The following is a 24,659-nucleotide window of genomic DNA, read 5'->3' on the forward strand; positions in this document are numbered from 1 at the left end:
TATAAGTCATGATCTCAAAGAATTAGAGGAAAATCTTAATCAGTTATGTAGAGTTAGTAAGGATTTTAGACTAAAGATGAATAAGGCTAAAACAAAAGTAATGGTGAACAAGTATGCCACATTTCTGTGGCATACTTGTTCATCATTGGAGGAGCAGTAGTTGGAAAGGTGGATTCATATACTTATCTGGGACAAGTTGTTAGCTGTGATAATGATAAATGACTGGAAGTCAATTTCGGATGGATGGCATTCAGGAAATATAGCCACATACTGAGGAGAAATATCCCAATTTGTCTGAAATGTAAAATAATGAACCATTGTATACTCCCCACCAAGACTTATGAAAGTGAAACTCGGGCACTCACCAAAAGAATGGAAGAGGAGTGAAAGCAACATAGCGAAGAATGGAACGAATTATATTAGGAACCAGACTGTTAGATAAGAAGAGAAACACATGTATTAGGCAGCAAACACAAATAAAAGACATTCTTATGAAAACTAAAGAACTGAAATGGACTTGGGCAGGACACATAGCTCTAAGACATGATGACAGATGGACTAAGAAAATAACAGAATGGTACCCAAGAGGAGCTAAAAGAAATCCTGGAAGACAACAACAATGGAGATGGTCTGATGAAATTCAAGAGTTCGTGGGTAGTGAATGGATGGCCATTGCACAAAACAGAAGGAACTGGAAAGTTGCTGGAGAGGCCTTCATCCTGCAGTGGATTGAAAATGGCTGATGACGACGACTCACAAAAGAGTTAAGCTGCATGTGTTTACTTTCACATCTGATTTTTAAAATCAGTTGTATAATTTTTGTTATTGGGAGCATTGACAGCTGTACAGGCCACTTGTGGCACACATGCTGTAGGCTGGCCAATCATTGAACAACAATATTGTTCTGAAAGAAAGGTAGAGTAAATATCACTGAGGAGGCCTTAAGGGTTGAGGGAACTGCTAATTGGGAAGGATAAGGCAATACAGATATGCATTTATCTGATGATATGGATCAAACTAATATGGATCTTAAGAGTTCCATACAGATATGCATTTATCTGATGTAATCTGGTAATATGGATCTTAAGAGTTCTTGTTTGTGGCTGCAAAAGCTGACATTGGCAAGATATGCAGAGCCATGTTTCAAATGAAGGAGAAGCTAATGCTGGAAAAAATGCTTAAATAAATTCGAGGGACATGTCAAGGGCATAAACCATACAAGAACATCTAGTCTTCAGAGTATCTACAGTAATATCAGGAGTGTTGCCAAATGAATTAATCCAACTTCTGTTGGTAGGCCAACAAATGCTAACATAATAGGGCTAACAGAAATGTGGTGTCATCCAGAAATTGAGGAGGATGAGTTTCACTATGCTTTGTACAATGTATTTAGGAAGGATAGAGAAGATAGTGGAGAGAGACAGTATCATGCATCTTATCAAAAGCAGCCTGTGCATGACAAAAGCTTTCACAGATTCAAAAGATACACATGCCAGTACAGAATCCACATGGTGTGAGTTAGTTGGAAGCAAAGGTATAATGAGAGTAAGTATAATCTGCAAACCAGAAGATTCTGAAATTATGAGTGATTTAAATTTTCCCATAACTAATTAGAGCAAGTGGAGGGAAACACCATGGGAAACAAAATTTTTAAATCAAAAAGAATTACTGTCTTCGTATCGCCATGTTAGGAAAAGTATTAGGGGCAAGAAGAATCTAAGCCTATCATCATGATGATGATGATATCAAGGGGCTGGAAGCACAGGGACCGATCACAGAGTTCTGAGTTGGATGATGAAGGGAGAAGTAGTAGTAGTTAAAGGCAGAGGAATGGGTTTTAGTATCAGAACAGAAGACAATGACAGCTAAGGTGCTACATGACCACTATCACTTGAGTAAGTAGTACACCTACCCACTTGTAGCAGGACTGCCACAAGTGGGTAGGAGAGGTAAGCAATCGCTTACGTGTAGCAGTTCAAGAGGGCGCTGAAATTTTTTTTGATATTGTTTTCTGATTGCTTAATGCTTATTAGTATTCAACATTTAGGGTGGAAAATTTTATTTTGCTTACTGGCGGCATATAGGAGCGCAGCACTATTGGTTGTAGTAATGGTCACGAATCCATATATACTATTAAGAAAATATAGCAAGATGATGGATGAATAATGAGTTAGCCAGTTTAGTAGTGGAAAGAGATGGTGCAAGAAAGTTACAGAGCAATGACAAGCAATGAAGACCTATAACAGGTGCAAGTTGATATATAACAGTACCACAAAAAAGGTTTAGGCTGATTATTAGAAATCAGAAAAGAATGAATCAGGTCATGCCCTATGTAGTGGGTGCAAGAAAGTCTTATATAATCCAGCTAATTTTGTGGATGAATTGCATAAGTACTTTGCATCATGGTGTCCTGTCAATGATTTTCACATGTTTGTTTGTAGAGATAGGTAGGTCACAATCACAGTGTATAGGCCAACTGTAAGATTGTACTTCAAATACTGTGTCCAAGTATATATGCACAACCTTCAAAACATATACATACTGTAGGAAGTCCACAGGTGAAAATCATTATATATATATACACAGGGTGTCTCAAAAATATTGGTACAAAGGTTTAGGGGAGGTAGGTAACATCTAAAGGAATGTGAATCGCATAGGAACCCATAACCAGAAACGTCACGGGAAAGTAGTAGCAGAGGCACAAGAAGCAGAAATTACACAAGACAGTAATTAGTGACAAACATTTATTTGACATAATAATAACAATGGAGTACAAAATGGATGCATTTCATGATGTTACAACAGATGCTTGAAGGTTCCACCATGAGACGCGATGCATGCATGACACTGCACTGATGCAGCATGGATTGGCAGACACAGTCGAACACACCTGGAATTTCTTTGACAGTGGCAGCAGTGCAGACGAGTCTCGCCACGAGATCCATTTCCATCTCCTCAGGCAATTTATACACGATAGATTTGAGGGCCCCCACAGAAAGAAATCAAGGCTCGATAAATCAGGTGAGTATGGGGGGCCAGGCAACAGGTCCACTACGGCCAATCCATCGACGCCCAAAACGCCTGTTCAAATGGTCACGAACACACCTTCCATAATGGGCAGGCACCCCGTCATGTTGAAACCAAATGTTGCATCTCATATTTGCTGGAACATCGTCAAGTAACCCGTAGAACTTGTTCAAGAAAGATCCGATATTTAGCGGAGTTCATGCGGGATGGACATGTGTGTATATATAAGGGCGGCACCTAGAACGTTTGTTCAACTCTGCCTCGTGTCTCTGTGAAGAACAGTATCACTACAAATGGGCCAGATATGTGTGTGATGTATGTTTGTGTGTGTGTTCTGTTGTTATGTTCTGGCCACGTGGCTACCCAGAAGCATCAGTCACCTGGACAGATGATTCTGGGTACTCATCCACACCACGGGAAGGTGGGCCAGTCCCAGAAAAACACGTACTGTCTCAAGAGAGATTCTGACTCACCTAGTGTTGCCAGAAGGTGGAACAGATTCCTCTGGGGGCCCATTCCAGAGGGAGGAGATAAAGACAGAAGAGCCCAAAAAAGGAAAAAAAATTAATTAAAAAATATAATAATAAAAAAATAGGAATAAAAATAATAAAATAAAATAAAAAATAAAAATAGAAATAAAAATAATAAAATAAAATAAAATAAATAAATTGGCTGCACTAGAGTGGGAACTCGAAGCAGAGCGCGTGAAAAAAAAAAAAAAAAAGATATAAAATAATAAAATAAGTAAATAAATTGGCTGCGCTAGAGTGGGATCTCAAGGCAGAGAGCGTGAAGAATGAAGAACAAATTAAATAAATAAGAAAAATAATAATTTAATAAAAATAAAGAAAAGAATAATTTGATTTAGAAAATAAAGAAGAGAAAAATAAATAAATAAATGAAATGAAAAAATAAATAAACTGGCTGCACTAGAGTGGGAACTCCAGACAGTACGTGGAGAAGAAAAAAAAAAAAGAAGATGGTGGCATGCAAATATAGTACTCTTTAAGTCACTGAAGAGGTATTGTTAGGTGCAGTAACAACTATGTAGCTCTGCTTCCTGTGCTCAAAGACTTCAGATGCATAGGATTGGAATGCCTTTAGATTGTCAGGTGTTTGGAGTAGAGGCTCTGGTTGCTGTTCTGAGATACCTGGCACAGCCTGCAGCAGTGTCCTTCTTAAGTCATCATACAACCTGCATTCGAAAAGAAGATGTTTCCAATTCTCTGAACTGCCGCAGAAACAGTGATCTGTCGGTAGCAAACCCAGTAGATATAACTTTTCGTTGAGGGACCCGTGTCCGGTAACCACGTAGGAGGATTCCAAGGTGAGGGAAAGCCAGGTCTTTACCGTTTTCAGGGTTGTGAAAGTGACATCAGGTTTCATGCGGGATGGTAATAGGTATGGGCCGACTAAGCAGACACCAACCATATCTGCCCACACATTTATTGCAAAGCGATGTTGTACCGCATGGGGGGCGTACACCGTGTGGGTTGTCGTGAGCCCACACATGAGCATTGTGCTGATTGAATAAGCCTTCCCGAGTGAAATAAGCTTCATCCGTGAACAAAACATAGGCTGGAAAATTCAAGTCTTGAACATTTTCTTGGAGAAACCACTGTGCAAAAGCCACACGTGCAGGATGACCTTGGGGGGAGCAGTAACTGAATCCTTTGGAGATGAAAGAGGTGTAAGGAATCGTCGTGCCAGACTCACTGTACACTGCAACAAGACACTCCTAAGGCAGAGGCAACGGCACGTGTGCTGGTAGTACGATTATTCTGGACGGCATTCGACACACTTTCTTCCATGGCGGGAGTTGCACTGAACGTGGTCTGCCCGCACTACTCCTCTTACCTCTAAATGACCCATAATTGCACAAATTTTGATGCACACACGCAAACAAATGGTGGTCTGGTATATGTCTGTCTGGGAAGCATTCTCCATAAATTTCTTGAGCAGCTCATCCATTGCCCTCTGCTAATCCATACACTAGGTGCATGTCTGCCAGTTCACAGTTCGTATATCGATGCATGCTCTTTGTGTGGCGACTACTGCTTGAATGAGTAAACCAGAAATTTTCCCTCTCGCGAACTGATGAACAGCGCCGTGTACCGACTTAGGGTGAAGTTTCCAGTTATGGGTTCCTATGCGATTCACATTCCTTTAGATGTTACCTACCTCCCCTAAATGTTTGTACCAATATTTTTGAGACACCCTGTGTGTGTGTGTGTGTGTGTGTGTGTGTGTGTGTGTGTGTGTGTGTGTGTGTGTGTGTGTGTGTAATTATATTAGTGATAAAAAAAGGAAAGAAAGTTAAAACGACAGTAACTGTAACTAATATTTATGGGTCAATGCAGTTGCAAGCAATCATGCAATACACCTATAATGTCTATAGAATATTAAAGATAATAGAAAATTATTAGAAAAAGTAAATCAATCCAATAATAATACCATCAGGGACCTAAGAAAACGCAAAAAAATTATTATCGCTTTTTACCGACAATCTAGATGACTTCAACTGGGGCCAACCACTCAGACTGAAGGCAAAAAACGACAAGAGGTTCTCTGTTTCTGTGATGATCAATATATGCTAAGTAATTTAAATCTAAACCAAATATAAACCAGTATAGGCCAAATATAAATCGAATGTAAATAAAAAGTTAAGAGATTTATTAGAATTATTAGAATCAAATGTAAGAAATATAAGTAAAATATAAATGTAAGCATATATTAATCATTGTTGACCCGGCAGAGAATGTAATTTAATAATTAAAATAAGATTAAATATATAATACATACTACATATTTACCATATCTAGGACATAATGTAATAGTCGTCAAAATAATATGTGGTGCCCCCTATGTGATGGATACGGTAAAAATAAATATAAATAAATAATTAAATTTAAGTTAACGCAAAGAGAAACATGCAGATAGTAAGAAGAAAAACTAAAGGAGTAGGAATAATAGAACCTGAACTCCACAAAGGCGAAAAATAGTGGTACAGATAAGAAATAGTTTCTTCTACGTCCTCAGATTGCCCTAATAATTTTGGAGAAATAAAAATAAAGAGTGTAGGACAGTTTAAAGACATTACAAGATATAAGTTGTGGCTCAGGTATGCCCGGGATCGCAAATCTATTCCTATACTAGGACTCTGAGCTGAATTTGCATGTTACTTCAGCGTGAACTTAAGTAAATTTAAATGAATTTAACTATATATATATATATAAAAATGATACACTGTAATTTGCAAGCTGGTGGGTACAAGTTTTCTACGTCGTAAGACACCAAGAATGCAAAATGTATCCTATGTACATATATACATGGCACTAAATATGACAATTATATTTAAAATTATATTGAAACAATAGGTTCAGAAAACAAATTTTTGAAATTAATTATGCTTATCGCTTTCCTGAAGTGATATTTCAGGTAACCGATAGGGAAATTATTATTAATCAACTTGCCATACAACGCTGTTAAGCCCGCTGAACAGTTTTTATTACTATTGCAAATATAAGCAATCCTTAGACATTGCGATAAAATTATATTAGCATGCACTGATTTTGATATATTAGATCTCCAGTTTGTAAGGCTGACTACATTAAAATTAAATGCGTCTCTTTTATTATAAACGTTTACGTCTATATTATTATTATGGAATATTTCTATATGAAGATCCAAGTAATTTGCTATAGTATCGGAACTATTAGTTTTTTATAATACAAGTTCTACTGGATATAATTTACTGTAATCCTGGACAAAATGTGGACAATTAAAAACACATACAAAGGGTACTAGGAAAGTTTTGCAATACAGCTTTGTTTATTTAATTTTTTCAAAGTAATTTCCTCTACATTCAATACACCTCTCCATCCTCCGAAACCAATCTTTAAATCAGTTCTACCAAGTTTCACTAGGGAGTAAAGCACACTCGTTGTCCCAAGCCCGTAGAAGGTCCTCATCACTGGAAAACCGCCTCCCTTTTAGCTTCATTTTCACATGCGGGAACAGTGCAAAGTCACAGGGAGCAAGGTCTGGACTGTAGGGAGGGTGCTCAAGAAGTTTCAGTCCTGTCGTGGTCATATTCAGTGCAGGCTTTGGCGCGGTGAGCTGGAGCATTTTCGTGATGGAGGTACCAGGTGTCCATTCTTGACTTTGGCCGCAGGTTCTTCATAGATCCAATGACTTTAGGCAGGCATTGTTCAGTATACCACTTAGCTGTGACTGTCTTCTGCGTGTCCAAAACGACACGTTCCACAATTCCACTCGATTTGAAAAATACAGCTATCATTTTCTTCTTTACAGATCGGGATTTTCTGACAACTACGGGTGTGTCGTCATCATCAAAGACCCAAACTTTGTTTTGAGCCTTGGTCGGCAGATCGTAATAGTACAGCCAAGTCTCGTCACCTGTCACGATGTTGTTCACATACCGAGATTGTCCCTTATCAAACTTTTTTAACATCTCCCGGCACCAAGTCACACGTCGTGTCATCTGCTCTTCAGTCAGTTGATGCGGCACCCAGAGAGAACAAAGTTTCTTCACGTGCAAATGATCTTGCAGAATCGAACGAATTGCTGGTGCATTTAGGCCCAAAGTATCCTCTATCTGTTGGTAGGTCACTCGCCTGTTTTCGTCAAGCATTTTCCTCACAGCAGTAACGTTTTCCTCCGTAACTGACGTTCGTGGCCTTCCCGGCCTCTCAGAATCCTCCAGAGTGAAATTTCCCCTTTGGAATTCTCTATACCACCTGAATATCGTTGTACGATGTGGACAATCATCATCTAGTGCAAGAGTCATTTCTTCTAAGCACTGGTCTATGGTTAAACCACGCATGAAATTATACCGCAAAACTGTCCTTATCTCATTTCGTGACCACGATGCCATCGCAAGCACTTTACACTCTCACTACTAATGAATAACTGAGCCCATCGACTTGGCGCGGCGGCTACTATGCATGAACATGTCTCAACATGCAGCAACAAGCAGCTTCCTGTGATTCATTGTTGCGTCATATTGCAAAACTTTCCTAGTACCCTTTGTTTATCATCTACGTATCTGTATATAGGTAGGTTATCTTGGAATGCTCTTTCTGTATAATATAGATAAACGTTTGTGATTATGCTTGATGCTGGACTTCCCATAGGGGTGCCAGTCACTTGCAAGTATAACGATGTTCCGTCATATACATAATTATTAAAGATGCATAATTTTATTAGAGAATCCCAATAGGTTAAATCAACCTTTATAGCATTTTTATTTTCCAAATAGTTTCTGGAGAACGACTTTTAAATTATCAAGATTAATGCTCATAAATAGACTGTTAAAGTCAAATGTTTATATTTGTTGAATATTGTTATTTTTTATAGCATTTATAATCGGTAAGTTATTATTTATTATAATAGTTTTATTTAAGTTATTTAATATAATTTTAAGTAACTTTTCTAACGTTTTTCCGGGAAATTTAGCATAACTATCTCTACATGATGTTATGAATCTAAAAGCAATAGGTGATTTATGAAATTTGGGTATGCCATATATAAACAGATATTTTAGGTTATTATACTTTAACTTTAATTTTTTATGCAATGCAATTAATTTTTTGATTATTATATTAGAGGAAAATGTTATCTGTTTATATGTATGGCTAGACTGTAGTTCATTTTTCATAATTTCTATATAATATGATTTACATATGATTGCATAATTGCAAGCAGCTTTGTCAACGGGAGTAATTACAAAATGTTCATGTATATCTTTGAGCTGCCTATTTATTAATTTGGTATTATATAGATTATCCTGTATGAATTTCAATTGATTATATTTGTTAGATATGATATTAAGCATCGTAAATAACCACATGTGGTATGGCTCAACCGGTATGTTATATTTGTATGCTGATCTTTTGCAGTATTTTAGTAAATCTAGATATACACACACACACACATATATATATATATATGTGTGTGTGTGTATGGGTATATATATATATATATATACATATTCTCTCCACAATACACATATATATAACAGCATACTAAAAGACAAAATCTAAAAAGAACATTTAGCTTTATGAAAGGGTCCAAAGACAAGCAGCCTTATGACATCAGAAAAAAGATGCCTATATGAGGAAAGACTTTAAATATGTGAGCAACAGAGCTTGACTATCAGGCATCTCGCAGGGACCTTATTGAAGACTCTGAGAGAGAGAAGATAGTAAAATGAATGAAGTTAAAATTTTCACTGTTATGATTTCAGAAATCTGTTATAATTTCACAAATTTAAATTATGGGGTAAGTGATTTAGACTAGATTGTAGGAAGTTTTCTTTTAGTCAGTGAGTTATTAAATACTGTAATAAGTTACATCTGTTGGTAGTTAAGGCTGGCAGCTTGGAGAAATTCAAAGGTCAACTGGAATACCTATGTGAGGAGGAAGTCACAAGTTTTACAAGTGTAAAGGTAGTTTACAATTTTTTTTTTTTTTTTTCTGCCTCGTGCAGCAAAAGCCAGGAGCTGCTCCCTTGCACTATAGGGCTAATGATAATACTAACATGCTGCACAAAGGTAAACTTCATGAGACTCAGTTTTTGTTATTCTTTAAAATTTCATATTTGCAACCCCTAGTTCTTGTCTCACCTGCTAGTGAGAACATACTTCCCCCCGCCTCAATCATTTTAGTTATCTCTCATGGGGTCTTATACACCTCAGTCAGGCCTCACCTAAGATGCCTAGTTTCTGAGTTTTGCAAAACATTGTCAAGACTTTAAGTGATTTTCATATGGTTATCAATTAGCACTCTTCACCAATCTGGCTACTCTTCTTTGAACCCTTGTTGTCTTTTTTAGGTGTGGCCTCCAGACTTGAAATACAATATTCTGAATGTAGTTTTACCATTGTCTTGTGCAGAGAGAAAATGACATCCTTCTCCCTACTTGCAAAGGTTCTATAAATCATAGACAAGACACCACATGCCTCCCTGCCCAACTGTTTACACTGTGTAATAAATTTTGTATCTGATTGTATCCCAACCTTAACTCTTTTTCATCCTGCACCACTTTTAACTCCTGAATTTCTGTTCCTAGGTGCAAAACTTTACATTTAGTAGCATTAAAGATGATTAAATTAAATCATCTTTAATGCTACTAAAAGATTCAAGGTTTTTTTTTACCAGTTCTACTGGTTGCCAATCCCTGGTCTATATATTAAAATACTGATTATGCTGATTTATCATATTAAAATTCTTAATTAATACTTGCTTATTCGTTTCCAACAGCCAAAGAAAATTTTTTCAATAAATAAAAATAATTTTTTTTAATATCAGTCATAAAGTGCTACAGCAAGCATGAGCTTTTTCTCTTTTTTTCTGCATAGTGATATATGTTTGTCGCGGAAACATATATAGTTGAGGCTAACCAATAAAAATTCAGTTGAAATATTTTATTTTCTTTAAACAAAATCTGAAATTTACATATCTAAAGAATGAAACCAAAATCTCAGAGAATATCCTCCAGAAAAAAGCTTAATTAGCTCGCTTATAGGTAATGTGGGGAAGGGATTGGTGCTACCTTAGTATTGCATTAAGAAATACACACACATACCATCATCAATAATGAGGTGAGAGGACTTCAACCTGTCTTGGAAATTATCACACTAAGAAATTTTGCAGCCATGTGCCTCTCTGTAAACTTGTATCATCATACATCTGAAAACAATGCCTTTAGTAGTGTCAGGAATTTAAAACTTGTACTGCGAAGTAACACCTAATGATAAAATAGTTGGACAAATTTAATATATCCAACTACAGCTATATTAAATTTATGTTTGTGCTCTTTCACAATGATGGTCAAGTCAGAGTATATACAATTCTCTCTATCTCCACAAAAGCTAGGATATCTAATTTATTACCTGCATAGATCTGGTCAGTATCAAAATATTCATTTTATTTGAGGAGAGGTATGTTTTCTGCCTCAGATTAGGTCCTCTAATGAGAAAAGTTGACGTTAGTGAAGTACCTATTTATTTTAGGAAACAAAGTATGCATTATGATAACCACACTGTATTCAATCTGTTATGGGAACAATACTATAACCCGCAAAGACAGAATGATGTAAGAACGGTTTGTAAAATAAACAATAAAAACACAAGCCCTGATCTTTGTAATCCCTAAGCAAACCTTTAGTCCAATTCAACAACTTTGAAATATGCTAGAATGATAGGAAAGAGTAGCAATGCATAAACATTCCTTATACAGTTTCAGCATCAGTTGTTGGATGAATTTATGGATTAGCATTAGTAGAGGCATATTATATATGGCATCTGCCAAAAAAAAACAAAAAAAAACTCTTTCCATTTCACTGATTCATTCTTTCCAAATGTTTGTCTAGTTCTGCCTGCCTTGAATTTATTTAAGCTATCAACTTCCACAATAACAGATGGAAGTTTGTTCCAGCAATCAACTACCCACTGGTTAAAGCCAAATTTCCACACATCTATTCTACAACTGTCTTTCTTCAGTTTGAATCTATGCCCCTTCAGGTTTATAATCTGAGCAAGAGGAAGAATCCCATCAGCAATGAGCCTGCTCAATCCATTCCAATCTATATACAACTCATCTGGATTGCCTCGCAGGTGCCTGGTCTCCAGAAGCTGCAATTTGCAGAACTTAAGATGCTTTTCTTCGGAAGGACACCCTTTTGTTCCCCTCACCAGTCTTGTTGCCTTTCTCTGTACTAGTTCTAGCAACTCTACATCCTTCCTAAAATGAGGCCTTCAGACCTGCACGCAACACTCAAGGTGTGGCCTGACCATTGCCTTATACAAAGGCATCATTGACAAGACCCCATGACCTACTCTGGCAGCCTGTCTGCACTGCTCAGAAAACTTCATATCTGACTGCACAATTATCCCCAGGTCTCTTTCCTACTCTGAGTGTAACACTACCCACTTGGTACATTTCTCTGGAATTACTGCTACCCATATGCAGTACTTTGCATTTGTAAATATTAAACTTCAGTTGCCACTTTTCAGCCCATCTTCCCAACTTTTCCAGATCCTGTTGCAGCAGCATACTGTCATTACTATTATTAACAAGTCTGCCAACCTTTGTATCATCTGCGAACTTTGACATTAAGCTTCATCAATATCATTGATAAATATACAAAACAACATGGACCCAACACTAATAACATTAGTCCATGTAGAGCAGTATCCATTGATTACCACTCTGTCTTCTCCCACTCAACCATCCTTTTATCCCTTGCTCTTATAATTATAGCTAAGGGTTTGCTTACTTCCTTTGCCACCTAATTTAATATAACTGGAGAGTTCCCATCTACCCTAGGTGACTTTCTTATGTTCAACTTCAACAATTTCTCCTTCACTTGGCTCTCAGTTATTACAGTCATTTAACTCCCTGTTAGAGTTTGATAAACATCTGGCCATCTCCTCCTTGATTAACTCCTCATGTGTGAATGTAGATGCAAAATTCTCATTTAGTTTGGTAGCTATCTGAGAATGATCATCTACAGTCAAACCACTTTTGTTTCCAACTAAGAAATACTGTTCTTGGTTTAGGCCCATATAGATGTCAGATGAACTAATGAGACTCATGGCAGAGAAGAAAAATGAATGGGATGCACATATATTGTCAGGTGACACAGAGGCCTATGGTAGATAGAAGCTAGTCTGTAATCAAGTCACAAAGGAGGTTATGAGAAATCTTTGGCAAAGGATGCAAAGAACAACAGCAAATACTTCTTTACTTATATAAACTCTAAACAGAAGGGGATGAATCAGATTGGTCCACTTGATATCAGTGGTTTGACTGTATAAGGTATGTTTGTTATACAGTCAAACCACTGATATCAAGTGGGCCAATCTGATTCATCCCCTTCCGTTTAGAGTTTATATAAGTAAAGAAGTATTTGCCTCTCTATCATGCTGCTGTTGTTCTTTGCATCCTTAGCCAAAAATTTTCTCATAACCTCCTTTGTGACTTTATTACAGACTAGCTTGTATCTACCATAGGCCTCTGTGTCACCTGACAATTTATGTGCATCCCATGCATTTTTCTTCTCTGCCACGAGTCTCATTAGTTCATCTGACATCCATATGGGCCTAAACCAAGAACAGTATTTCTTAGTTGGAACAAAAGTAGCTTCCAAAATTACTTCCTTGAATGCTTCCCGTTTAGAATTTGCTGTTGGTAACATCATCAGTTGGTGTAACTGTGTAGACCTTAAAAAAATCTCTGAGATCACTGTAGTCACCTTTACGAAAGCAAAAACAATTCCCTTTACCCTTGATGGTCGTTACATCTTTAAATAAAATCCCACATCAGTAGACTGTGATCACTGCCACCTAGTAGTTCCTTTTTCTGTAAATTCTGAATGCATGAATAATCACTGCTGATAATCAGATCAAGAGTGTTGCTCCTTCTTGTTGCCTCTCTATCATGCTGCTGTAGAAAACAATCATCCAATAAATCCACAAAAGCCTTGCTAGTGTATGAGTGACCAACACACAAGTTCCAGTCTATATCTGGGAAATTAAAATTCCCCATTATAAGACACTCTGATTTACTGGCCCACTCTATTTCTCTGTATAATTGTTCATTATACTCAGAATCATTAGATTAACAAACTTCTGGCTGCATTTTTGCTTTCCCAGTACTTATGTCACACCAAACTGACTCAAACATTGCACTGTCCATCTATGTCAACTGGATGCACGTCCTTAGATTTTATGTGTTTCTTAACTAACAGCATAACCCCTCCTCCCTTCCTATCCTGTCTATCCTTTCTGTACTACTCCCCAAATTCCAATTCTGCATCTCTTATATCTGAGTGACACCATGTCTCTGATATCCCACAATATCTGCCCTGGATGTCTTTACTACCACTTCAAATTCATCAAATTTATTTGTTTACTATACTCCTAACAAATTTGTTTACTATACTCCTAACATTGGTGTACATGCAAGTATACATTCACCTGTTCTTACTTTTAGTTACGCTAACACAGCCCATGTATTTACTTGTTTCATGACTCCCAGCAGTTCCTGAAATCCCCAGTAACTTGCTTTCCAGGCTGCTGCTCATTCCAATAGAAAATTATGAAGAGAGGTGCCACGTCCTCATCAAGTCCATACTGGGATATGTAGAAGCAGTGCCAAGAGCAAATAACAGATCTACCACCTCCTTTTTTTTTTTTTTTTAATCTAGGCATATGTTTACTACAAGCAGTAACAGTATTATTAAGCATATTTAAAACTGAGAAGCTGAAAAAATTAAGACTTTATCACTCACCCATGGATAATTACAGTTGAGGGCAGTGATATTAGTTTGTTGATAAATAGAAACATTCCTCATCTCACTGTCAAAATGTTTTGAGCATTCTTCCTGCAGTAAATTAGATTTTATTATTTTTAAAATAATAAATAAAATATGTATACATTAAATAAAGTTTTTAGTGATATAATAACCTGTCTAAAATTAAAATGCTTTCTTAAAAATTACCTCTACACAGTATTAGTATTAGCAAATAATAAAAATATATAATAATAACAGTAATAATCATAATAATAATAAAATGACATTATCTGTACATTCCCTCTAACAATGTGTCTAATCTTTCAAGTTATTCAAACTACTTACTTTCATGACACTAGACAGAAGTTTGTTCCAACAATCAATTACTCTCTGACTGAAAGTAAATTTTCATACAATTAACCATTTTTTTAAATTTAAATTTATGTCACCTTAGGTGCACTGTTCAAGAAAGAGTAAGGATGCCATTGGCATTTAGTTTACTCAGTCCATTTAAAGCCTTAAACACTTCAGTCAGATCTCTTCACAGGTGTCTAGTTTCCAGGCACTGCAATTTTCAGAAACTGAAGTTTTAGTATTAGCATTAGTTACATGATGTAAAAATGCATGATGATGAAACATGAATGAAAAAAAAAGAAGAAAAAAAATCATTCCTTCCAATAATCTGTCCAAACCTTCCAATAATTTATTCAAGCTACCCACCTCCACAACATTAGGTGGAAGTTAATTCCAACAATTGATTACTTTCTCACTAAATACAAAAGCGTAATCAATTGTTGGAATTGTCTTTCTTGGTAAGAGTACCCTTTGGTGTCTCTGACTAATTTTATTGCTGTTCACTGCACCATTTCAACAGATTCACATCCTTCCTAAAATGAAGTTTCCTATAAACAAAATTCCAAGTCATATACACAAGTTATTAGTTTATTTAGGCATGAAAGCTAACCAATAAACAGCCTTTCTAAACTCATTTTAAAGATTCATTAACTGAATAAAGTGTAATATAAGTATTTTATACTATAGTGAAATGATTTTGAAACAAATTTTTGGAAAGGGGCTAACAAAAAGGCACATTTGACTACATAAATATTAAATTTCTGGATACAAAGTATACAGCATGAGAGAGAGAGAGACAAAGAGTGCAAATACTTTTTCAATACTTTTTGCCCTAGTGGTTAAATTGGTAACTGACAAGCATGTAAGTTCAACTTCTGTGACAGGAGAAATTATGGATATATTGCAGGAATACCTAGACAGGAACATAATTATAACAGAAATATTCAATCTGATAAACTACAATGAGGTTGTAGCTTATTAGATTATAAAAGAATTGGATGAAAAAACAATGGATTATGAGTGGGTTATTGATCTGAATAGGCCAAGGTTACAAGTGAAGTTTCTACAAGTAGCCCATTTGGTGGTGGGGGGGAAGAGAATGCAGCCCCAGCTGCAATATGGAATCCCAAAATTTACTTATTTATTCAGGCAAAAAATTATTTATCTTAATAATGAAAAATAATTCAGGGGAAAATTTTAAAAAACAAAAGAAAATACTTAAATATACAATAAATCAATATGCATAAAAGCTGTTCATATATATTAATTCCATATATAGTTTTATATTTGTCACTGAACGTTAAGTCTCAAAATTAAAATAATTTCAAATAATCTAGGGCAACAAAACTGCATCGAGCTCTGGAGTCCCATGAGTACTTAAACGGAACCTGCCTATAAGATTCAATATTTGATCTCTTATTGTTTCTGATATTCATTAATGACACTACTCCAAAATCAACTAAAATTGTGAATAATGGCAGTCAGAATAATTCTGCACTGGGTTAAAGAAATCCCAGATTAACCTATATTAGAAATCAGTACATAGTTTTGGATGTTTGGGCATTAGTTAAGAAGAAAAAGTTGAGCAACTCTGGGAATTACTTAAAGAAGGTTTTAAAATTCAATTTGATAAAATTTTCAGCATACATTTTAATGGTCCATGGTGAAGTCTTAGGTCTGATTCTGACTACACATCTGCCCCCTCTCAGTTTCCTCTACAGAAATATATATATATATATATATATATATATATATATATATAAATAAGAATGTTTTGGATGTATGGGCATTACTCAATAAGGAAAAGGTAAACTGATACCATATTTTCAGCTTTTGCTTACTTGGTCTATTCCTTGGAGAGGTTTCATGTTCAACCACAGCCCCCCACTTCTTCCCCATATAGAAACATTTCCCCCTACAAGAAATATTTTCTGGATTAGAAGTTTTGATCTTTAAAAAATTTCAGGACTTATTTAAAAATGTTCTTGTTTGTACTCCTGCATGACCACCAGGTCAGAGGAGGGCCAACCAATAGCTTGCAAGCTTTCATTGTGGCATACCTCCTAATGTGGAAAAATCAATTTTAAAAAATTACAGAACTGACCTGAAAAATCAGAAAAATCAAATGTAATTTAAACATACAGTTTAAATGACATTTTTATTGTTGACAATTACAATCTAGATTTCAACATAATGGGAACTTTAGCTATATTTAGTGCCTTTTAGCAAAGCAACAGTTTAGAGTAGGTTGGCAGGGGCACTAATGAAATCCTAATGACACCAATTCTGTAAGGAAGAGCATTTGTGTTTTAACTAAATTAAATTTATTTTATAAATGTACACCTATTTCCATATTTTTTATTATTTCAAGTACAGGCAGTTTCTGCTTTAAGTGTTCCCGGGTTTATGAGTTTTTTTTTTTTTTCTTTCCAAGTATCAAGTATTAACACAATCGAAAATATGAAAATATAAAGATTAATTGCAAAAAATGAATGTTAAATATTCATAAATCCCACATTTCAAACCACGTGTTTTTCCACACATTCTCTAGAGAGGGATCGAGCTATTTATCTAAATATTGTAATTTTGCTTGTGTTGTCAAATGTTATCTGTAATGCAAGGTAGCGATAATCCCAGAGTAACATAACAACTGTGTGGTATTACAATCAGGTTAGTGGAAAATGAAAAGGACTAGGGGAAATTGTGCAGTCAGATATGAAGTTCTCTGAGCAGTGCAGACAGGCTTCTAGGACAACTCATGGGGTTTTGATAATGATATACAAGAATTTTGCTAGCAGGGATAAGGAGGTGATCATCCTGTTGTATATGGCATGTGGAGGTCTCATTTTAGGAAGGATGTAGTAGAGCTTCAGAGAAGGGCAATGAAAATGGGGAGGGGGGAACAAAGGGATGCTCTTACTAAGAAAGGCTTCAGTTTTGCAAATTACAGGATCTGGAGACTAAGCACCTGTGAGGAGATCTGATTGAGATATTTAAGGCTTTGAATGGCTTGAGCAAACTCAGTGCTGATGGAATTCTTTCTCTTGCTCAGATTATGCACAAGGTAAAGTAAAAAGTAAAGTAAAGTGCAACCATTATCAACTCACTGCAGGATGGAAGCCTCCTCAACAATTCATGTTGAGGGAAATGGACCATAATTTACCACGCTGGTCCAGTGCAGGTTGGCAGATTGACCGTATTCAGCAGTCAGGGGCTTGAACCCCGGTCTACTCAAAGAGCGTGTGCTACTGCACTCCCGCTCCTGCCCACTCGGCTATGACTTACATGGATTGCCTTACATGCATAAGGTGGGGAGCATCAATTCAGATTGAGGAAGGATAGCCACAGAATTGATGTATTGATGTGCAGAAGTTTGCCTTCAGGCAATGGGTGGTTGATTGCTGGAACAAGCTTCCATCCATTTGAACTAACCACTTCCATGGAAGTGGATAATTCAAATAAATACAAGAAAGAACTAGACAAACTATTGGAGCAGATGAAATGGATTTTTTTTTTTTTTTTTTTTGGCTGATGTTGTATAAGCTTGCTTTCTGGCATCATTTGCCACTACTAATACTAAAATTAGTTAACATGTTTGCTGCTTCTGACATACAAGAATCGAACGGCATTACAAGTGACATGCCATTACACACACACACACACACACACACACACACACACACACACACACACACACACACACACACACACACACACACACACACACACACACACACACACACGGGGGCAATCATTCTTCAGCAGTCAGCACACAAATGCTGTAAAAGTAAATGCACAATGAAATTAACAACTGCTTGATTCTGTCAGCATACTGATTGAATACTCTGGGCTATTAGCAACAACACTTGGTTCTTGTTTATAGCTTAATATAAGTTTTATTTATTTATTTTGCATTTTTTAGGTTATTTTATATACAATGAATAAACTTTTAATTAAATTTTCAGGTTTTTTCCTGGTTTACAGCTCAGCCAAAAAGTAAATGTTCACTTTCACTTTTAGCTATGAATTCCAGCCTTTTACTTTTAACCATTATTTACAAATTTTCAGAATGTTGAAGCATTGTTATTTCTCAAGTTTGAAAATTATGGCACATTGAATGTATGCTCTCAAATACAGATAGAAGCTAATGTGTTATGCAACTCTTTGGTTTAATAGAGTGGCCAGTCATGCTTAGACTTACAGTGAGTTGGCTTGGAATTAGTAACAATCTACCTGATACATCGTGGTGCCACTTCTGGCCCATAATACCACCTGTATATATTCTTAGCAAGGACTCCACAAGGTGTTGTATTGTACAATGCATTGCACATTGTCAAGTGGATGATTGTAGTATCAGATGTCTTTTTTTTTTCAGTAGTCACAAACATACTCAGTTGGGTTGAGATCAGGTGAATTGAGCAGCCCAGGGAGGACAGAGAATTCACTGCCATGTTCTCAAAACCAGTTATCAACTTGCTGAGCTTTGTGGCATGGTTGCTGTCTTTTTGATAGAAGCCAGAGTACTGTCATCATGAAGGGATATAGTTGGTCAGTGAAAATAAAAAGGTATGTGTTCCCATCAACCCGTTGATTAATGGTGATCAGAGGACCCAGGGCATGCCATGAAAACAGTCCCCAAATCATAGAGCCACCACCTCCAGCCTGCCAAACATAAACAGTGCATCTAAGTGCAATGGCCTCATACTACTTTCTCCAAATGTGGACATGTCCATCAACACAATTGAGTTGCAAACAGGATTCATTAGACCAGGCAACAGATTTCTACATGTCGATGGTCTGGTGTTGGTGCTGATGTGCCCATGCAAGGCAGTTTCTTGTATCTCGCAGTGAGCATGGGTACCCTGTGACAGCAGCCAACTGCCATAGTCTATATGAGGTAATGCCCAATGCATAGTCCATGTGAATATTGGTCTTGCTATTGCTATGTTGTACTAAGTGATTAGCTGAGTCACTACGCTGTATTGCAGCTGTGTTAAGAGATGAGACACACAACGTTCACCATGGATGTTGACCACATGTGGCTACCCCACATGTCCTTTGGCTGCTTGTTCTACTGTTGTTGAGCCAGTTACAGTAGACCACAAAATTAGTGCATTTAACAGTGTTCGCTGTTATCAAAATACTGGAACCCACTCACCTTGCCCTGTAATCATTCCATATTTGAAGCTGGAAAGATCTCAACACAGACCCATTCTTCCTCATAGACACTCAAAAACTGATTGCCATTTGTGCAACTGCAAACTTATATCAGCAATTCCCTATGAGTCTTCAATGTTACAGTGATCAGAAGACCCAAGGCATGCCACAAAAGTTGTCCCCAACCATAACACCATTGCTGGAGATAGTGGTGTTATGGTTTGGGGTCGGCCCATACCTACACACAAGGGGGTGTAGCTAATGCAAGGAAGTCCATTACTGCATAAGGGGGAGGACTGCTAATGCAAAGTAAACTCGGTGTATATGCCCATAGTAGTCAAGTAGCAAAGTCATAATAAAAAACCATTGTTACTAACTGTAAATATATTTACTGTAGAGTCTTGTTGTTACATAAATATAACTGGAACACAAGTACTCCTGACATAAAAATAGAAGTTGCAAATTCATGAAGTACTAGAAATCTCAACCTGCTATGCTGGCAAATGAGCCATGGCCAGTCATAAATATATTCGGAAATATGCTGTAGGGTGGGGTATTGGTAGAACTTGTGACAAAATTATAACGTTAATGAAATTAATTAATGTTTTGAAATTACTTATCAAAATGCTTAATTGACATGCAATTCAAGTCAAAGTTCTGATAATCAGAATGGCACATCACTTCAAGTGCTGTTTGATGCTTATGCAGGGGAAGCAAACATGTTAAGGTTTCTTTGTTTCATGGCTTCAGATGTTATAGTGTTAGAGAGCATCCATTAATTATGTGAAAGGGACTTTAAGTTACAACAAAATTAGAAGATTCATTTTTGAGTGGGAAATTTTTTGTAACAATTATGTTCATCACTCCTCAGGCACCTGCGAGTGAAGATTTCCCCTACTCCAGTGCTACAAAAAAAATTTAAAAAAGCTTAAGTTAGTAATTTGGAGGCTGCCTGGCACAAAAAAATGAGGCAAAAAGATAAGGCATATAGCCGACCAGGCTAGCCGAGTGGGTAAAGTGCCTGCCTGGCAACCCAAAGGTCACGGGTTCGAATCCCGCCTCAGGCTTGGATCAAAATAGTGCAAAAAAAAAACCTTGGGAGGTGCATTATGGCCACAGAAGCTGATGCACCAACAACTACCATAAAAAAAAAATAATAATAAGGCATATAATTTTGATGAAATATGAATTGCTTTTGGTGAAATTTTTAGGAATGTGTGCAGAAATCTAGAGAGAAGTAAATGTTATTTTTTGGTTATAGGACACTAAATCAACCTCTTTGTATCCTAGACATAGGAACCAGTGAACAGGAGACACTAATTACCACTACTCAATGATTCCCTTGAGCTTGCAGAAGGCTGTCATTATGTGTGATAGGAGTTATGAATTTTCAGCTAACATATCCTTATGACTTTAACAAAATTATTATTAGAATTATCAAAACTTACCAATCCTACCAATGAACAAGCTGATATCATAACTGAAACCAAAAGCCACATAATAATTCTTGTGATTATGTTTTGAGAGATGTTCCTGGAGAACTGGACTACAGGATGTAAGAAAGATCTTGAATCAATTTTTTTCTGGAAGTAATTATCACAGATTGTCATGGCCACTTGAAACTTCACAAATTATATATGTAGTCATTAATAAAATTGAAGTTTGTCAGTCTCATAAGCATACTGATAAATATGTTTCACTTACTTGTAAACTACTGTACTCAGGAATGTTGCCAATTTCTTAACAAGGGGATTTTTTGAGAAGAATTTCTGATAAGTGTTTTAGCAAGGAAATCATATAATCCTCAACAATTCAGTTACTAACTCCAATCCCCTCCAACACATCCCCAACTGTACTTCTGTGAAGCTATTTTCACAAATAATACACACTCAGTAATTGATCGCTGAATTGTGACCACCCCATCCGTAATGGACTATGCCACATAGCTCACAGTATAAAAAAGCTGAACAGCTTTGTAATGCTAGTTCATGAAAGTCGAAATGATAAAGTAGCAGTTATGGATCATAGTAAAAACATCACGATGTTTCAAAAGGGCATAATTGTGCGTCAGGTGTTTCCATATCGGAAACGGCATGTCTTGTCGGTTGCTCGTGACTCACTGTGGTTAAGGTATACAAAGTGATATTGCAATACAACATGGGGAATACAAGAACAATATCACAAATGATGATGCACCACACACTTAAATATATGAGATTCCACAACAGACAACTCAAGAGATACCCTATCCTCACCGCTGATCATCATCGATGGTGAATGTTGTGTTGTGGTGTCAACATTCACTAACACTAACAACAAAACAACAACATTCATTGGACAACGAAAGATTAGAAATAAGTGTGTTGGTCGGATGAGTCCAAATACTTGGTGCAACATGCCAATGGATGCCTTTGTATGTGGCATAAGAAACACAAATTCATGGACCCTAGGACCCCTGGTGTGTATGGACCAACGTTTCACTGGCAAGGTCTACTGGCAGCTCTTAGGAGACCACATGCACCCAGCCATGTTGTATTTTTCCCCAGATAGAAATGGGATCTTCCAAGTCGATTATGTGCATGTCATCAGGCGCACACTGTGCACAATTGGTTTAAGAAATACAGTGAAAATATCACCCATCTTGATTGCTCACCAGATTCACCCGATCTCAATCCAATTGAACATCTGTTGGATGTTTTGGAATGGGAAGCGAGGCATATGGACACACAATCATCATTTATTCTGACATCGTGGAAAGCCTGGCAGGCAGCATGGCTGCAGATCCCTACAGAAGTGTTCAGACATCTAGTGGAGCCAATGTCTAGGCAAATATCTGTGAAAATGGTGGCCCAACATGGTATTAGGTAGGTAGTCATAATTCAGTAATCACTCAGTGTATATAAGATGATTAATCAGGAAGACGTTTAGGCACATGCAATCATTGTTTATATTTTATTTTTGTGATTCTAAGTTATATTTTGTTCATTTCTAACTGCCTTAAATGTGATACAAGCTGTCTATTATTAATTTTGAGTATTAAATTCTAATAGTTATATATGTATGTTTTGTGGTTATTTTTCTATTATTTTATTCTCATTAGTTTCAGCCATTTGCTAAATATAACTAAGTATATGTTTTCTGAAGCACTGTTCAAATATAAATAGCTTTATTACAACTATGACTTTAGGCTGATCCACAGATACATAACATCTTAAGCCTTAACATCTTACCTCTTTGGAGAAATAATTTTGGAAGATAAATCTGCAATAAGAATGTCTAAATCAATATTATCCACCGAATGCATCATTTTTTGTGATACAATAATGTAACGTTTTTAATCCCCATAATTCGCACAGGTTACAACTGCTGTTTGTCATTTCTCTCCTAATGAAAGGACTAGTTTGGAACCTGCTCCACACTGACTGTTGCTATGTGCAGCAGGTGACAAAGAGTAAGCAAGGCAGGCTGTGCTTTGTTTACTCTTTGGGAGCTCATATCTGTCACATTAAAAAATTATGATACATGCACCTAATCTCTGGATAATGTCATGGCAGGGCAGTGCAATGCAGACTGTGTAGCACTATGTAGAAACATACCCCCAATGAATGTGCACAAACTAATGAAAATATTTCTTAGTTCAGATCACTGATTGATATTTGAGAATGAAGTTATTGAAACCACTAATGATCTTGACCATCTAAACACATATTATACAAATGAAGTAGATAATGGAAGGAATGGTGGAAAGAGTTTCTACTTGCCATATACAGGGTATTTGAAAATTGCACAGAATGTTAAATCATAAAGTGTAAAACATAAAACTAAACCGAAATAAACCTCTAAAAGAAAAACATCTAAAGCAGCTGTTCAAAGTAACCTCCATTTTGTTCAATGCAGAATTCAGCATTACAACTTCCCAATTCCTTGGCACGTCTTATCACTCCAGGACACTATTCTTAATGGTTTCAGCAGCTTTCAAAATGAAATTCCTGAGTTAGCCTTCCATGATAATACATACAGAATAAAGCATAGATTTCACATGACCCCACACACAATAATCCAAGGGTGTAAATTCGGGGGGGGGGGGGGGGGGGCCTTAAAAACTGACTAATTAGCAAATTATAAGTCTGAAAATGCTCCATTCATTAGCAAACAGCAGCTTGATTCAGGGAAGGTTACGATTAGCATTAGTAGAGGCATATGATGCAAGAAAGAAAGCTTATACAGCATCAGCCAAAAAAAAAAAAAAATTCCCATTTCACTCATCCATTCACTTCAAGTGTTTGTCTGGTTCTGCCTTGAATTTATTTAAGCTGTCAACTTCCACAATGGCAGATGGAAGTTTGTTCCAGCAACGAACATTTGGCTAAAGGCAAATTTCTGCACATCTATTCTATAACTGTCTTTCCTCAATTTGAATTTATGCCCCCTCAGGCGAGTAATCTGGGCAAAAGGAAGAATCTCATCAGCACCGAGCTTGCTGAAATCATTCAAGGCTTTATACACCTCTATCAGATCACCTCACCAGTGCCTAGTCTCCAGACACTGTAATTTGCAAAATTTAAACCTTTCTTCGTAAGAGCAACCCTTTGTTCCATTCACTAATCTTGTTGCCCTTCTCTGTATTTGTTCCAGCAGCTCTACATCCTTCTTGAAATGAGGCCTCCAGACCTGTATACAGTACTCAAGATGTAGCCTGACCATTGCCTTATACAAGGGGATAATCACCTCCTTATCCTTGCTGCAAAATTCCTGTATATCATTGAAAAGACACTATGAGCTACCTTTGCAGACAGTCTGC

The 24,659-nt window shown here is 36.7% G+C and overlaps 1 protein-coding gene across 1 annotated transcript in view; it reads right to left on the bottom strand.

The window, feature by feature from the left end:
• Positions 1–21,353, bottom strand: part of LOC150082819 (adenylate cyclase type 2-like) — an 85,998-nt gene extending 64,645 nt beyond the window's left edge. The window contains exons 1-2 of the mRNA XM_090378291.1: positions 21,307–21,353; positions 14,345–14,437 (exon numbers count right to left, since the gene is read on the bottom strand). Of these exons, the coding sequence (XP_090234417.1) occupies positions 14,345–14,437; positions 21,307–21,336 (123 nt within the window). The 5' untranslated portion in view covers positions 21,337–21,353. The remainder of the gene's footprint in view (positions 1–14,344; positions 14,438–21,306) is intronic.
• Positions 21,354–24,659: the final 3,306 nt, after the last annotated feature.

The sequence above is a fragment of the Mastigoproctus giganteus genome, chromosome 7 (genome assembly GCF_048544385.1).
Source record: "Mastigoproctus giganteus isolate SK-2022 chromosome 7, ASM4854438v1, whole genome shotgun sequence".
Taxonomy (NCBI): Eukaryota; Metazoa; Arthropoda; class Arachnida; order Uropygi; family Thelyphonidae; genus Mastigoproctus; species Mastigoproctus giganteus.